Source organism: Nomascus leucogenys, chromosome 11 (assembly GCF_006542625.1).
Source record: "Nomascus leucogenys isolate Asia chromosome 11, Asia_NLE_v1, whole genome shotgun sequence".
Classification (NCBI taxonomy): domain Eukaryota; kingdom Metazoa; phylum Chordata; class Mammalia; order Primates; family Hylobatidae; genus Nomascus; species Nomascus leucogenys.
Genome location: NC_044391.1, coordinates 86,183,467 through 86,200,858, shown reverse-complemented (window position 1 = coordinate 86,200,858; position 17,392 = coordinate 86,183,467). Strand labels below are relative to the sequence as shown.

The 17,392-nt window shown below is 32.8% G+C and overlaps 1 protein-coding gene across 1 annotated transcript in view; it reads left to right on the top strand.

The window, feature by feature from the left end:
- The window catches only part of SI (sucrase-isomaltase), a 102,816-nt gene extending 86,499 nt beyond the window's left edge, over positions 1 to 16,317 (top strand). The window contains exons 41-48 of the mRNA XM_003256396.2: positions 1,714 to 1,862; positions 3,714 to 3,798; positions 3,878 to 3,934; positions 4,656 to 4,780; positions 7,955 to 8,043; positions 12,126 to 12,175; positions 12,768 to 12,935; positions 15,778 to 16,317. Coding sequence (XP_003256444.1) covers positions 1,714 to 1,862; positions 3,714 to 3,798; positions 3,878 to 3,934; positions 4,656 to 4,780; positions 7,955 to 8,043; positions 12,126 to 12,175; positions 12,768 to 12,935; positions 15,778 to 15,846 — 792 coding nt within the window. The 3' untranslated portion in view covers positions 15,847 to 16,317. The remainder of the gene's footprint in view (positions 1 to 1,713; positions 1,863 to 3,713; positions 3,799 to 3,877; positions 3,935 to 4,655; positions 4,781 to 7,954; positions 8,044 to 12,125; positions 12,176 to 12,767; positions 12,936 to 15,777) is intronic.
- The last annotated feature ends 1,075 nt before the right edge of the window (positions 16,318 to 17,392 follow it).

The following is a 17,392-nucleotide window of genomic DNA, read 5'->3' as shown; positions in this document are numbered from 1 at the left end:
GATTTATTTTAGAAAATGCTGAAATACAAGGATTGTAGGCAGAATGGAACCGTGTTTTGAAAGAATTTGAAAGTTGGACAATAGAGACATAACTTGATGAAACAGTAATATCTCAACAGGAAAATTTGCTGTCAATAATGCAATTTAGAAAGCTGTAATATTGGGAAAGTAGAGCATGAATCAATGAAAGCTTGGACAGAGATTCATTATTGAGAATATACTATTTCATATTTATGAAGTCCTTGCTCAAATGATTAATATATTCTAAAAAAGGATATAAATAATAGACCATTGTATATGTAATAGGTCAGATACAAATAAATGTCTATAAGGGAAAATAGATTAAGCTAAAGTGATGGAGTTTTATAGAGATTCTGCTTTAGGAAAAGTGCTCAGAAAGGTATTAAATGAAGGAATACTAGAGCAGAGATGGGTGTGGGGAACAGTAACCAATATAAATGTATGGAGAATTCCACATGGGAGCAACAAAGTAAAATACCCAATGATTGTAATGTGGTTGGAGTTTTTAAGGAAAATTCAAATGCAGAAGGAGGGAAAAACTGAGGAAGTATTTCTAAAGAAAAATCTAGAGGATAGAAAGCTCTACTTAAGTTTAAATATGAGTTGGTACAAATGAACTATTGAAATGTTTTACTCAAATTGTATGGTTTAGAATTAGATGCTTGTGTATCAACATGTTAAAACTAAAATCATATTAATGAGGTCAATAAGCAACAGATATGATCTTTGCCTTTTTTCTTCTTATTTAAGTTTGGAAATACCAGCAATAGGGTTACATACAGCTTAACAGTTCTTGGACCATTTTTACTTTCAAGATTTCCTGTATTCTAATACTGCATATAACAGCTGTGACACTAAATTTTCATTCAAACTTTCTTACTCCTAAAATACAGAAAAATTGGAATCATCATCGATATGAAACAACTATAAAGGGCCCCAGTCATGCTGATGTCAACGAAAAACATTTAAATGTTACCTCGAGCTTTGTGGTAGCCTTGCTTATTTCCCTGGTGCAAATCAAAATATAAAATAGTAATAATTTTTCTTGCCTATTATTTTTTAACTAATATATGCAAGAACTTTTTTGCAGACTTTAAATCTTCCACTCTAAATTTTAGACTAAAAATTTTAGTCTGTTGAGCTGGAGTGTGCATTCCAGAGAACACTCAGGCACATTATTTCCTGTCATTCAACTTTATGCCTTCTCTTCTATCTGTACTATGTACTCTTTAGTATTCTTTAGTATTCTTTAGTACCATAATCTGTTCATTTCTCCTGAGGACCCACAATGTGCATGGTCACCGTCATTTGCTCTGCTTGTCTGTGTTTATTTCAATCTACTTTGGATAGCCTATCATTTCATTTATCTCCTATACTTATCATTCTAACACTGACTATCACCTAATTGAAAATATATTTGTCATCCATTAAAATGTGAACTTTTCTTTGGGTATGTTCACTTAAACTAAATCAAGCCATGGATTTAATTTGAATTTCTCTTATTAAAACATTGTGTACCTTTTCTCTTTATCATGTGATAGAAATATTATTGTGTAAGATTTTGGGAAGAAAGTACATGGCACATGAAAATCAGTATCATTTCTTACTTTTTAGTTCTTCAAATATGAATATGAATATTATGACTTAAACAAGGACCAAAGCTTATAACTATGTTATTTTGCTTTGTTTCAGAGACAAGATCCCGCTTCCTGGAATGAAACTTTTGCTGAAATGTCAAGGAATATTCTAAATATTAGATACACCTTATTGCCCTATTTCTACACACAACTGCATGAAATTCATGCTCATGGTGGCACTGTTATCCGACCCCTTTTGCATGAGTAAGTACAAAGTTTGTTTTCTCTTATCACAGAGAGATACTTTTCACTTAATTTACCCAATGATCTCTTATAGTGCAATATAAAATATTTTAGATTGGCAATTTTTCCATTGTTATATTAGCATACATTTTTTATTAATAAAGCATTTACACAAATATGTCCATTAATAAATAGACTAGCATAAGCCATTAAAGAATGAACCCCATTAATTAGTTATTAAAAAGTAATGATTCTATTTCAGAATAATTACTGTATACTAGGTATTGTTCTACATGCTTTGTATGTGTGCTTACATTGAGTATTCTCAACATTTCTAGGGAGATAAGTCATGCCCCTCATGATTTAATTAATCAAGGTTTACTGCTGTTATGTAAATCTACTATATACAGATGTCTTACTGGAGACTATTCCACCTTTTCCTTGATGTATCCCAATAAGATACACAGGAACAGTTTCAACATTATCCTTATAAATTTGTTTCGGATTCACCTCTTAAAGAAAGCTCAAACTTATATATGACCAAATCTTAAAATTTCTATTTCATGGAGCTTATTTGCAAAAATTTTCACCCATTTTATTAAGTTGAATACAACCAAATTTTTATTGTAGATATTACAAAAAGCAAAGCATGCAATCAAACATAAAAACAAAAAATCCCTGAATAATCACAGTATATTTAGCTTTTTGAGCACCCTATATTACCAGAGTAATTGAATGAGATTATTTGTTAGATTTCACTATTGATAAGCCCATTTAAAAGAGGCAAATATTTACCCAAATTAAAACAATACCCAAAGTAAATTTACCAAAATAAGAAGTAAATTGGTATGCCTTCTCTTTTGATGATAGGATAAGCAATCCAGTTTTCCTAAAACAACAACAAAAGATTCTTTCTGGATTCAAATTATGTTCTGGTTGCTTTATTAATTTATCATCTACCATAATCCCTTCTTTGTTTCTGATAACATTTTATTGATCTCCTTTTTATTTACAGACTTCACCCCTTTCTGTTATTCCTATTTGCTTCCCAGGATAATGGAGTATCAGCTCTGGGCTGAATTACTAGTCAGAAATATTATTATTAACTATATAGACTGTTGTTCTGTTGAGAATACCTGGGTTTCTACTTTCGTGAGTTTATGGAGGAGTAAGCCCATCTTTCCAATTCATCATTAATCTTAGCTTTTAATAAGGCAAAACAAAACCACAACAAAAGAACAAACAAATTTTAAGAATCAGCTTTTCTTTTTCATTTCAATTGGAGAAGAAATGTGAACATTTAGTAGTGGCTCTTAAACCATTAAAAAACAAACAAACAAAAAAAACTTTGTTTTGCCTAGCCATTTATACCTCAAATTCAGAAATCCATTAACATGTTACAGAGCCTTTAGGAACATGTAAATCTACTATTTAGAGAGTTTATTAAGTAAGATAAGCAAACTCTTTTTAAAATTAATGAATTAAAATTCTTACAGTATGTCTCACAATTTTCTTCCAGTGTTTTTAATATGTTTTTTAACTTGTTGATCGTATACTAGGCAAAGTTAATATTTGTACCTCTATTAGTTCCCTTCCAAAGTAATTGCTCATTTAGTTGATGTTACATGTCCATAACAATTCTCTGTTTTCTCAGGAAATTTAGTCATAGTCTAGATTTACTCATAAGGTATTATACTGCTGAGCATTGTACTATTACATTCCAACTAATATATTTTTTAATTTTTTTACGGTTTTGTTTTTATTTTAATCCACAAAAGTCTATACTACAAAATGTGATTTGAATAATGATTTTATGGTATTCAGAAGAAAGTTATTTGTTTTAATTTAATTATTTGTGATCATTTTGTCAAGGTTCTTTGATGAAAAACCAACCTGGGATATATTCAAGCAGTTCTTATGGGGTCCAGCATTTATGGTTACCCCAGTACTAGAACCTGTAAGTCCTACCACATATTTTTGTTTACAAAATTTTCTTTGGTTTATATACAACTAATGGCTATTTATTTACATTCCAGTATGTTCAAACTGTAAATGCCTATGTCCCCAATGCTCGCTGGTTTGACTACCATACAGTAAGTATTTAAGGAATTCTGGGGAATTGACTAAACAGAAATGGGTAATTGGCCCTAGCCTTTTCATTAATGGTATGTTGGATTTACTTTCCACTTAAAAAGAGTGGAAAGTAACATATTTCTAGTAAATTATACCTGAATTGAATTAATTCACAGTGAAAGAGAGTTAATTTCTTCTGCTACAGTTTGTTATGTAGTCATTGATTTATTTTAGCAAATAAACATGGTAATTACACATTGCACACAAAAAGATAATTGTCTTTTATTGGATATGTAAAATGATCATTAAAGGTAGTGCAGTCCTTCCAAGAATAATATACATGGCAAGTCAAGCAGAGCTTTTGTGAGCTTTCAAAAATCCACACACTTTAGGCATGTGAGCACCACAAAAACAATGCTATAAATGATTTTCAAAGCTATCATAAAGACTTATATTTAACCAGATTCTAAAGATATGCTTTTTTAAAAATAAATTGCACTGTGTGTATTTAAGGTATACAACATCATGTTATGAGATATATATATATATATATATATATATATATATGTAGTAAAATGGTTACTATAGTGAAACAAATTAAGATTTTCTGAATAAATGTTAATTTTTTAATTTAAAAGTGTATCATTTGATTTTTTAAAATGTATATCCTCAAGTACCAATGTTGCTGATGATTCCACTTCTTGCTCTACCTGTTCTTCTTTCCATCCCTTTCATTTCCAGGGCATAGATATTGGTGTCAGAGGACAATTTCAAACATTTAGTGCTCCTTATGATACAATAAACCTACATGTCCGTGGTGGTCACATCCTACCATGTCAAGAGCCAGCTCAAAACACATTTTACAGGTAAATGAACTGTTTACAAAGCTCAGGTTAAATTTTGAGATACATCATGCTATCATTGTTAAGAAATAGAAAGGGTTTGAAATTTTAACCCATCGCCAAGCTAGTACATTAGCCTGCCTCAGTACCATGAATGCCAGGTCAGAGACAAAACTGTTTGTGGTTTATGGCATAGCAAGAAACAGGAACTTTATCTTAGCATCAGGTTTTCTTTTCCACCAAGTCCCATGGGGATGACATGGAGCAACCCAGGCAGACGTTGCACACGTAAGAGGTCTGTGTCACAAATAAGGAACCCCAAGTTTAGGAAAACCCTGTCTTTAATAAGACTACAAACAAATCTATCCATTATTTGCTTCAAAAAAAGATATTATCTTTTTCATATTGGATAGTAAAAATAAATATTAGGAATTTTTTTTAAAAAACCCTGCCGTCCAATGCTATTCATTTTTTTTTTTTTTTTACTATACTTTAAGTTTTAGGGTACATGTGCACAACGTGCAGGTTAGTTACATATGTATACATGTGCCATGTTGGTGTACCGCACCCATTAACTCGTCATTTAGCATCAGGTATATCTCCTAATGCTATCCCTCCCCCCTCCCCCACCCCACAACAGGCACCAGTGTGTGATGTTCCCCTTCCTGTGTCCAGGTGTTCTCATTGTTCAATTCCGACCTATGAGTGAGAACATGCGGTGTTTGGCTTTTTGTCCTTGTGATAGTTTGCTGAGAATGATGGTTTCCAGCTTCATCCATGTCCCTACAAAGGACATGAACTCAATTCATTTTTAAAACATCCCTGAAAAGACAGCTCAGAAGACAGGCTGTCAATGCCTCTCCCTATGACGTATAAAAATGCAAGAGACCCATGGAAAACTGTCTTCCAACAGGATATTCCCTCTTAAAGTAAGAAAGCTTCCCAGATAAAAATATAAATGAAAACTTTATGATCTCTGTCTATAATATGCAGAAGTAATGACAAATTAATGTCTTATATTTTGAATGGCTGCCTCAACAAGATTTTTACCCTACTTTTCTGCTTCTGACGTGTGGAAGATCTAGTATTATGAAGATCACTTTATGAAAACATGAAATATTTATGAACCTGTTTTTCAAAGACTTATTTTTTAGAGCAGTTTTATACAGCAAAATTGAGTAGGTCCAGAGATTTCCCATTTACCCCCTGCTCTCCCACACATGCATAGCCTTTCTCATTTTCAACACCCCCCATAAGAGTAGCACATTTGTTACAATCATTGAACCTACACTAACACTTATCACCCAAAGACCACAGTTTACATTAGGGTTCACTGTTGATGTTGTAGATTCTCTGGGCTTAAACAAATGTATGATGACCCGCATCCACCACTGGTGTCATTTAGAATTGTTTTACTGCCCTAAACATCCTTTGTGTGCCACCTATTCATCGCTCTTTCCACCCGTGGCAACCACTGATATTTTACTATCTCTATAATATTGTATTTTCCAGAATGTCATATAGTTGGAATCATACAGTATGTAACATTTAATTTAACATTTTTTACTTAGTTATATGCATTTAAGATTCCTCCATGAGATACCTGGGTTGTATCTCATTTCTTTCTTTATTTTATTTTATGTTATTTTATTTTATTTTATTATTATACTTTAGGTTTTAGGGTACATGTGCACAATGTGCAGGTTTGTTACATATGTATCCATGCGCCATGTTGGTTTGCTGCACCCATTAACTCGTCATTTCGCATTAGGTATATCTCCTAATGCTGTCCCTCTCCCCTCCGCCCACCCCACAACAGTCCCCGGAGTGTGATGTTCCCCTTCCTGTGTCCATGAGTTCTCATTGTTCAATTCCCACCTATGAGTGAGAACACGCAGTGTTTGGTTTTTTGTCCTTGCGATAGTTTACTGAGAATGATGTTTTCCAGTTTCATCCACGTCCCTACAAAGGACATGAAAGAGTTGTAAAACTTTTTCTAATCACAAGTCTTAGTATATGTTGGGAAATTGCAGGTTAAGTCATATTTTTGATGTCTCTAAATTATATTTAAACCCCAGTGACTGTGAACTGAAATTCATATACATATTCATGGTAAGGTATGTTAATATATTTCACTGGAAAATATCTAATTACTGTGGAGATTTGAACTCTAGAGATTCTGGAAATTTTAGGAGACTTCCATGGCTATACATTCTTCAACATTTGTGATTAGAAAAGGCAGACAGCTAAAACAATTGGTCTGGTAAATTATTTCAAACAATATGAGGCTGCCAAATCAAGTTGCTTCTCAAAGATTGCTGGAGATTTAACATGGAAGCAAGCATTTAGTTCACAAATAGCCCTATGCAGGAACATGATTGAAAGGTATTCTCTATTACAAAGATAGAACTTAGAACTTGGAGGCTACTTTATACATTCTTATTAATTATAACCAGTGATAACTCCGTGATTTATGTATGGAAATGTGAGGAAGGCTTAAGTCACAAAAGATTTAAAAATGCTATTAAAATTGTTTCATGTTTAATGGTTAATGACAGGATTATCCAAGAGAAGCATGAGTAAATATATGAATAAAATTAATGTGGTTTTAATTACTTTCAATGAGGCCACTTCTGATTTGTTACATTACATGAAATCTTGAGATCAAAAGACATGCATGATATTTCCTATTAAATATGAAGAATTTTTTTTTTTTTTTATGGAGTCTTGCTCTGTCACCAGGCTGGAGTGCAGTGGCGCAATCTTGGCTCACTGGAACCTCCACCTCCCGGGTTCAAGCAGTTGCCCTGCCTCAGCCTCCCAAGTGGTTGGGACTACAGGTATCTGCCACCACGCCTGGCTAATTTTTGGTACTTTAGTAGAGATGGAGTTTCACCATGTTGGGTAGGATGGTCTCAAACTCCTGACCTCATGATCCACCCGCCTTGGGCCTCCCAAAGTGCTGGGATTACAGGTGTGAGCCACCACGCCCGGCCTAAATATGAAGAATTTTATTGTTTTATATCATTCCTGTTAACTAATTTAGAAAAATGGAAATGCTTTAATTTTCTTAGTCTAAGTCAGTTTGCACACTCCTTAATGCTTGGGTTCCTGTAGATCCTTATGTGGATGTCATATCATAACTAGACATATGCTATTCTACAGACATGGGTAAAATTATATCTTTCTTTCTTATAGTCGACAAAAATACATGAAGCTTATTGTTGCTGCAGATGATAATCAGATGGCACAGGGTTCTCTGTTTTGGGATGATGGAGAGAGTATAGGTGAGTGCTCGATTTAGTAGATAAATTTAATTGATGACATATTCTATCACATTACTTTTATGTTATCTATTATTGTTCTTTGGAAGCTGAGTACAAAGCTATTAATATTATTCAAGGCTAAAAGATTTTACTAAATTCACTGAATCAACTTAAATAGATAAACAATGTCAAAAACATTTAAAGACTTCTCTTATCCTAAATATAGTCAATGCCTATGGTAAGTGTCTAGGTAAGAAATTTGTGTGGGCAGAATTATGTATCTATTATCTTTGTACTTCCAGAAGCTAGCACAGTGCTATTCACATAATAGACACTTGGCATATATATAAAGTTAACTTAGCTGAATAACCACATTTTTATATGTGCAAAATATTGATGCTATAGGGACAAAAAGGGGTAATACTTTTCCTCATTTATCATAAGGGTCACAGCCAACACCTCTATAACAAAACACAAGTTAACAAGAGAAAAGCATAACAAACATGTGTAATCATAGTTTTATGTAAAACAGGAACCTTCAGAATAAAGGCCCAAAGATACAGAGAATGCTGTCAGGCTTTATTCCTAGGTTCAATGAAACAGGAATTGCCATGTAGAAATGTGATTGGACAAAAAGGGTATAAGCTAATGGAAATAGATTGAGTGAGGATATCTAGCAAGGCCTGTCCAGATTCTTGTTGGCCTATTAATTGTAGCATTTCTTCCTCTCAGGTACGGGGTAAGACCCCTCTGGAAGGAGGTTGTTAACTTCTTCATGGCCAGCTGTTACACAGAAAAGCAGGAAAAGAGAGTAACATTTCTAGGCTTTATAGCTAGCTTTTGGGGAAAAGGGTTCTAGTTTCTGTGACTCGCCTTTGGGAAAAGGAATTCTAGTTTCTATAACTAGAGAATAAGGAGCAAGAGACAGGAGGGCAGGAGGTCAGAGAGAAACTTTGCTTCCAGTGTTGCTTCTGGGACCTTTATTTTGAGAAATCACTTTTTGAGCCCCCAAAATGTACAAGTGGTGCCTCTACAACAAGGAGGTAGTCCAGAAACCAATCTCAAGTAAATTTGGTTTCTATGTTTTTATATCTACCCTTTTTGCTTGTTTGCTTGTTTTCATTATTAGTTTTTAGCATTTTTTTTTACATGAGGAGATACATTTTAATTTAGATCTAGGCTTATTCCATTCACAACTGTTCCTCAAGACCATACTGAACTTCTAAACTAGCCATGTGAAGTCCATTAACAATTGTTATCAGAAACACCTGGGACAGCTTGCTAAGAATGCAGATTATAGGACTCATTCAAGTTTCATTAATTTTAGGAGAAACTCAGAAATCTCCCATAGGATATTTTTATACTGTATGTAAACACTGATAGAGGATAGGTTTACTAACTACCATTTAATAGTGTCAGTACTACTAGATGAGCGTTCTCAACGTTTTCTTGACACAAACTTTAATCATAAAAACTGACATCTGTGTGAAGTTGACAGTTCTCCGCAATTTAAATAACTTTTCCGAAGATAATAGTTTTTTCATTAATAGCAAAGACATGCATCTTTTATCTTTAAGGTACATCATAGTTAATATTCTGCAACCATAAGAGATAATCCATTAGTAAATAAGTGTAATAAAGTTGATATAAGAATTATATGCTAGAGAGCAAGACTCTTGGGAAAAATAAATCCCTCTTTTTAACATTTTGTGACTTAGAAAATGAAGATATCAACACAAGTTAGTCCTTTGCTTTTAGAGCTCTGACCTTCATTACCGCAATGACTGAGGGTCTATGAAGTTTTCAGCCTTTCCCTTTGTGTCCAGCAGGAAATTTACCTACAATTTCCCAGGGGTGTAGAGTTTAAGTATGCAACTTGGGATCTTTGAATCTCATAATTAACAAATTAAGTTAATTCATTTCATCAGTTAGGTAGACAAAGCTTCTCTTAGAATTTTCTCCAGCTCCTCCTATCCAACTACAGCATCGATGAAAACATTTGGTGTGGACTTTACCCTATGCAAGTTTCATGGCAGACTTTTTGTAATCACTGGAAAGTGCCTGAGCGTAATCCAAATATTTCTCTATGATCTCCTCATGCAAGTATAAAAAATTGTTTTTTGCCAATTGGATCTACTTATTTTGTTATGTTTCACAATATCAGTATATTTGGTATAATTTAGTATAGATATTGTTAAATAGTCCCTTGAAATTTCCTGAGTTAACAGCAAAAACCATATATAGCAAAAACTTATTCTCTGGATTTGTTAGATCAGAATCTCCAAAGAGGTTTTCTCTCACAGCAAACACAACAATCTAGTTGATGGGCATCCAATCTGAAATGATGTCTTTCTTTTAAATATGTTCAAATTTTGTGATATATTATAATGTGGTAACAAATTATCTTGAAATAATTAAAGGTAAATCAAAATGAACTTCTCCTAAAACTTGTTAACATTAAGTAAATTTTAACCATTCTTGATTAATAAAGTTATAGCTCAGTAAAATGTTAATTTTTCTACTTATCTTAATGAAATAGTTATATATGTGTCCTTGACCAAGATCATATGTGAGATCTTTCTTCCTCTTATTAAAAACAACAAAGCTACCCATATCTTCATAACAGCTGTCACTTTTGCTTTTTTAACTCAGAATTCTATACTTAAAAGATTGTTCATGAAAACTTAAGTTGTAATTGTATATTTGAAAATAAGAACTAAAATGGTTAAGGAATACTGACACTAATATGTCTTGTAATACATATTAAATTAGCCATACATATTAGTAAACACAAAAAAGTCTTAGGCAGAATATCCATTTTAGTATAGGTAAAATCAATAGCAAATTAATTTTAGTGGGTTAATGAATACAGCCCTGATATGTATAAGTAGAGAAGGGAATAAAAATATATTGCTTTTTCAATGTTACCCCAATACTTCTTTTATTTGTCTCTACTTTGCTCTTTCTATCTTATGTATGCTTATTTGTTTTTTTACGTAAAAACACAATGTTAGAAGTCAAGGAAAACTGGGCTTGATTCCAGACCTTGACAGTAATAAGCTTTTTTGTTTTTTTACTTTTGGCAATTTGTTTAACTGCTTTAAAACTCACTTTACTCTTCTATACAGTGGGAATAATAATAAAATATCTTTTAGAGTAAAGTGATAAAGTATTTAGAATTTGGCAAATAGTAAGCACTTAACGAGTTTTACCTCTAGGATGATCATTAAAATGGGTTTTAAATATGGCAAGATTATACTTTAAACTGGTGATGGTGGCTCATGACTGTAATCTCAGTTCTTTGGAAGGCTAAGGCAGAAGGATCATTTGAGTCTAGGAGTTCAAGACAAACCTGGGAAACATAGGGAGAACTTGCCTATACAAAAATAAAAAAATTAAAAAGCCAGGCATGGTAGCGCATGACCTCAGTCCCAGCCACTCAGGAGGCTGAGGTGGGAGGATTGCTTGAGCCCAGGAGGTCCAGGCTGTACTGAACCATGATTGTGTCACCGCACTTCAGCCAGGACAATAGAGCCAGACTTTGTCTCAAAAAAATAAAAACTAAAAAATAATGATTATACCTTAAAGAGGTGGCTATAAACCTATATTTTGCCAGTTTAATTTTAGTTGACCTGTAACAATCTCTAACTATTGAATTTGTTTTTTCAAATGACACTAGAATGTGTTGCTACCATGTTCTTTTTTCCTTTATATTATTTTGTCAGTCACTAAGGTGGCAAGTAAGTGTCGATTGCTATCATCACTGAATTCTGTTTATTCTTGCACTACTTGTGCACTTCTTGCCACCTTCCCAGTGTTGTGTGTGAAAATGATTTTCAACCTGTTACTGCTTTATCATTACCCCTACACACACATACGCCACCTAGCTTGTCCTCTTAGGACCTTACCTGGTGACTCATCCTTCATTTCCAAGGCTCCTTGAATTGTATCTGAATTAGTTAAATAGGCTTAGAGAAAAAATAGGTACATCTTGGTACTATTTGCTACTTTTTATACTGGGAAAGAAAAGCAAAGTATACAGGTATTTACTATGGTTCTTCTTTGGAAATAAAAATATATCACATTTTTTTCTCTGTCTACAGACACCTATGAAAGAGACCTATATTTATCTGTACAATTTAATTTAAACCAGGTATGTAAGATTATTTATATGCAATTCTGTTAAGAAATATTTGAAGTTCACAGCTGGGTGGGGTGGCTCATGCCTGTAATCCTAGTTCATTGGGAGGCTGACATAGGAGGATTGCTTGAGGCCAGGGGGTTCAAGACCTGTCTGGACAACATAATGGGACCCCATCTCTATAAAAACATTAGCCAGGTATGGTGGCATGCAACTGTAGTCCCAGCTACATAAGAGGCTGAGGCTAGAGGGTTGCTGGAATCTAGGAGTTCGAGATGGCAGTGAGCCATGACTGCACCATTGCACTCCAGCCTGGCAGTAACGGATTCGCCTCCCCTTCTCTTGCATATTTGATGACTGAATCCAAACTTTGTGAGCCTGGGTGGCAGAGGGAGACCCTGTCTCAATAAATAGATACATAGGAAAAAAGGAAGAATATTTGAAGTTTTATTCATGTTTATTATGTAAAATACCTTATATCAAATACACAAATAAACAATTTATTATACTATGAAATACATTTTTGGTTAACAGACATATTTTTAAAGACTTAATTGCTTTTGCAAATAAAGTGTTTATGTTATTCCTTTTTCTTTATTTATAGACCACCTTAACAAGCACTATATTGAAAAGAGGTTACGTAAATAAAAGTGAAACGAGGCTTGGGTACATTCATGTATGGGGGAAAGGAAATACTACTGTCAATGCAGTTACTCTAACGTATAACGGAAATAAAAATTCGCTTCCTTTTGATGAAGACATTACCAAGATGGTAAGTAATGTAAGAAAATATTTTTCAAAAGCGTACGTATTTAAAACATCTACATGGACTTCTTATATCCCTCATCCGTAAGAAACATAATTATGAGTCAATTATGACATTCTTCATATATTCCTTTTCATTAGGCCTCCATATTTATTTCCTTATTATTATCCTTAATAAACTGTCATACGAATCAATCTAATGACATCTATTTTATTCTTATTATGATACAATCAAAGCAAAATTAAATTAAAACTTTAAATAACTGTTATCCCCATATGATAAAGTGCCTCAGAAAATACTTTTTAAAAATAAGATATCTGCATTTACACATTGACTATGTCTTGAAAATGTATTTGAAAATTCTTGCAAACTTAATAAAACTGTCAGCACCCATTAATACAGGAGTGTGATACATATGATACAGATACTACACGAGGAGTCAGGACTCTTGTGTTAAAGCATCATTGCTGCCAGTATTTAGCTCTTTACTTTGAACAAAAAATTTTAGGCCTATTATTCTATCCAGTTGAATAAAAAAAATGCAAGTAAATGATCAATCTCTTAAGCTCCTTCCAGTTCTAAATTCTGTGAATTTATGGCTTGCAAAGGTGAATTTCAAACACATGTTCTAGAAAACGGCTAACTGTTTTAGGTGATCATTTTAAGTTTAAGCCTACTTATGCACTACTAAAACTGTGTAAATTTGTGTGCACCCACCCTTAATTGTTTAAACTTGGATGAAAACAAAGAGCCTTTAATCAGTCACTTTAGATGAACTTAAATTCTAAAATTGTCAGTTGTTTGACTAACTTGAACCTAAAGAAACTATATATATATATATATATATATATATATATATATATATATATCCATCCATCTTGGACACAGTCCTAGGTGCTTGTAGGTGTCAGAGAATGTCAGAGTTAAACAGCACCTGAAAGTCTGTTCCATCTTTTTGAAACTTAACACCCATCCTACTGCTACTGCTGTTTTGTTGACAAGTGGGGTTTCCCTTTAATATGGAACTACGTTTTCCCTACTCCTTTTGCACTACAACTTGCTATTTTTCTTAAAACTATATCAAGGATGGGAAATATAAAATATAATTTCCCAACTTTGACATATTTAATGTCCTTCCTCGCTAAAATAAAAGTTAATATCTTAGTGCCTTACACTCATATTTTTATTTTTAAAATTTGACTGGTTTATAAAATTCCAGAATACCTGATTTAGTTCAGTAGTCTTATGTAGCTGACAAAGAAATTAGGTCCCCAAAGAAGGAAATTAATTCCCCAGAATAACTACTCAATAGTTATCAATCACAATTAGAAATCATTTTTTTTGCACAGTTCAGTGTTCAATCAGATAAAGAAAAGATGGTTTGGCTTAAATAATATCTTGTCTTTTATTTGCTATTACGATGGTGAAAATTAAGCTCACAACTTTTATGGTAAAAATAAAGTAAATAAACAATGCCAAATAAGATATTTTAATATTTGGGTGTGTTTTTTCAAGGTCGTTTTTATCAAATATGTGGCATAAAAACAAACCATTAAAAACCATTTTTTTCTATTCTCTTTAAAAACATTCACAAAGAATTTTAAGTGTTGAGAACAATTATTTGACAGTGTTTCATTACCTCAGTGATAAAGAAATATACATTTACTTTAACTAACAACTCTGGGCAGTTCCTTCTAAGTGCATTTAAGTAAACTCAATATTTATGAGCAATTAGTTTTCCAAGCCTTCATAGACACATAGGAAAGGAAGAGAAGATGGTCAATTTCTTTCTCCACCCTCCTTGTCCTTTAATATATGCAAGAGATTATTTAATTGCTCTAGCAATATAATTGTAAAAACATTTTTCTAGTAACAATTATGTCCAGCTAACTTTTGTAAAAAGTATTAAAATCTATGTGGTGTATTTTTGCTTTCTACATTTAAGTTAAAAAAATAGTTTAGGTTTTGTTATAAGATGGATCGGTTTTAAACCTGTCTAACGAATACTCAATTATTTAACTATTACTTTTTAAATTAATTTATCAAATGTGGTAAATCAATCCAAATGTGCTGTGCTTTAAGGAAGATTAAATTTTACAAAGCCCTTATGAAAGGGCCTGGTATGTGGTAGGCAGTAAAGGATTCACCTCCCCTTCTCTTGCGTATTTGATGACTGAATCCAAACTTTCTGAGCTAAAGCACAGAAAATCTTGTCAGTTCATTGGACAAAAAGCAGCAATGGTAAAGTCTCCTGAAATCCTCATATCATAAAACTACGACAGAAGATCATTTGACTACAGCAACTTAATAATCTCCATGACAGAGATAATAATCTCTCTAGAGTCTACTTCAGATTATCTCCAGTGAAATAAAGTAACACATGCAAAATTGAATCATTGGCAACAAATGAAGCATCATAAAATCTTTTTTGATTGAGGTAAAATAACACTTTTAAATCTAAACTTTGGCTGAAAATGACTGGATAATACTTGACAAAGGGATGCATTGAGATTCATGCAGTGCAGTTATAAATAACTCCATATTTCGAAATTATGTGAAAAGAGTAAAGTCATAGAAATCAATAACATTGGCTGAGGGTTTTGGGTTTTTCAGTATCTTTTGACAGCAACTTCATCTTTCTGAGATTTATTTTAACCTTAGGTAAAATGGATAGGTTGGGTGAAATTGTTGCTGAAATGGTTGCCAACTTTCTGAGAGTAAAAATTTCTCAAGATATAAAAGAAAATAAAGGTATATACTATTTATTAGAAAACTTTTTTGAAATAGCATTCATTAAAATAAGAAAAATGTTCCGATTAAACAGCTAATTATCATTTTACTTTTTTAGATATTACGTATTAATCTGACCACGCACAGTGTTACTCTAGAAGAACCAATAGAAATCAACTGGTCATGAAGATCACCATCAATTTTAGTTGTCAATGGGAAAAAACACCAGGATTTAAGTTTCACAGCACTTACAACTTTCCCTCTTCACTTGGTTCTTGTACTCTACAAAGTATAGCTTTCATAACATTGAAAAGCTATTTCATGGCGTACATCAATGATAATGCTAATTTTATTATAGTAATGTGACTTGGATTCAATTTTAAGGCATATTTAACAAAATTTGAATAGCCTTATTTATCCTCGTTAAGTATCAGCTACAATTGTAAACTAGTTACTAAACATGTATGTAAATAGCTAAGATATAATTTAAACATGTGATTTTTAAATTAAATAAAATTTTTATGTAATTATAAATTATATACTATATTTTTCTCAACGTCTAGCAGATTTAAGATATGTAACAACAATTATCTCAAGATTTAATTATTTCTTAGTATGTACATTTAATTAGAAAAAGAGAATAAAAAATGTAAGTGTATAAAATGTGCATTTTGTCTTTATTTTCCTAATGGAAATTGTCTTAGCTTGCACTGCTATAACAATTTATCTTAGACTGGGTGGCTTAAACAACAAACATTTATTTATTACAGTTCTGAAAGCTGGGATGCCTGATATCAAGGCATTAGCAGATCCAGTGCTGATGGTGGCAGTCTTTATGGCTTACAGACAATTATCTTTGTGTATCCTCATATGGCAGAGAGACAGGAAGCAAACTCTCTCATGTCTCTTTTTATAAGAGCACTAAGGTGCAGGATACAAAATCAACATGCAAAATTTAGTAGAATATCTATATGCCAATAGTGAACTATCTGAAAAAAGAAAACAATCCCATTTACAATAGTCACACACACACACATAAAAATCACACCACCACCACCAACAAAAAACCTCTGGGAATAAGTTTGCTCAAGCAGGAGAAAATATGTATAAGACACACTAGAAAATATTGATGAAAAAATTGAGGAAGCACAAATAAGTGGAAAGATATCCCATGCTTATAAATTGAATACAAAAATAAGTTAAAATATTCATACTACCCAAAGTGATCTACAGATTTGATGCAATCTCTATCAAAATACCAGTAACTTTCTTCACAGAAATAGATAAAGCATTCCTAAAATTTGTATTGAACCACAATTGACCCACAATAACCAAAGCAATCTTGTGCAAAAAGAATAAAGCTAGAGGCATTACACTACCTGACTTCAAAATATACTACAACGCTGTAGTAACCAAAAGAGCATGGTACCGACATTAAAAAAAATACACACAGACCAATGGACCAGAATAGAGTCTGGAACTAAATTTGTGCATTTAGAGCCAACTGATTTTTGGCAAAGGTGCCAAGAACACACATAGAGGAAAAGACAGTCTCTTCAGTAAATAGTGGTGGGAGCACTGGCTATCCACAGGCAGAAGAATAAAACCAGATTCATATCTCTCAGGATACATAAAAATGAACTCAAAATAATTAAACACTTAAAAGAGTTAAACTATGAAACCACTTGAAGGAAACATAGGAAAAACACTTTATGACATTGGTCTGAGTAAGA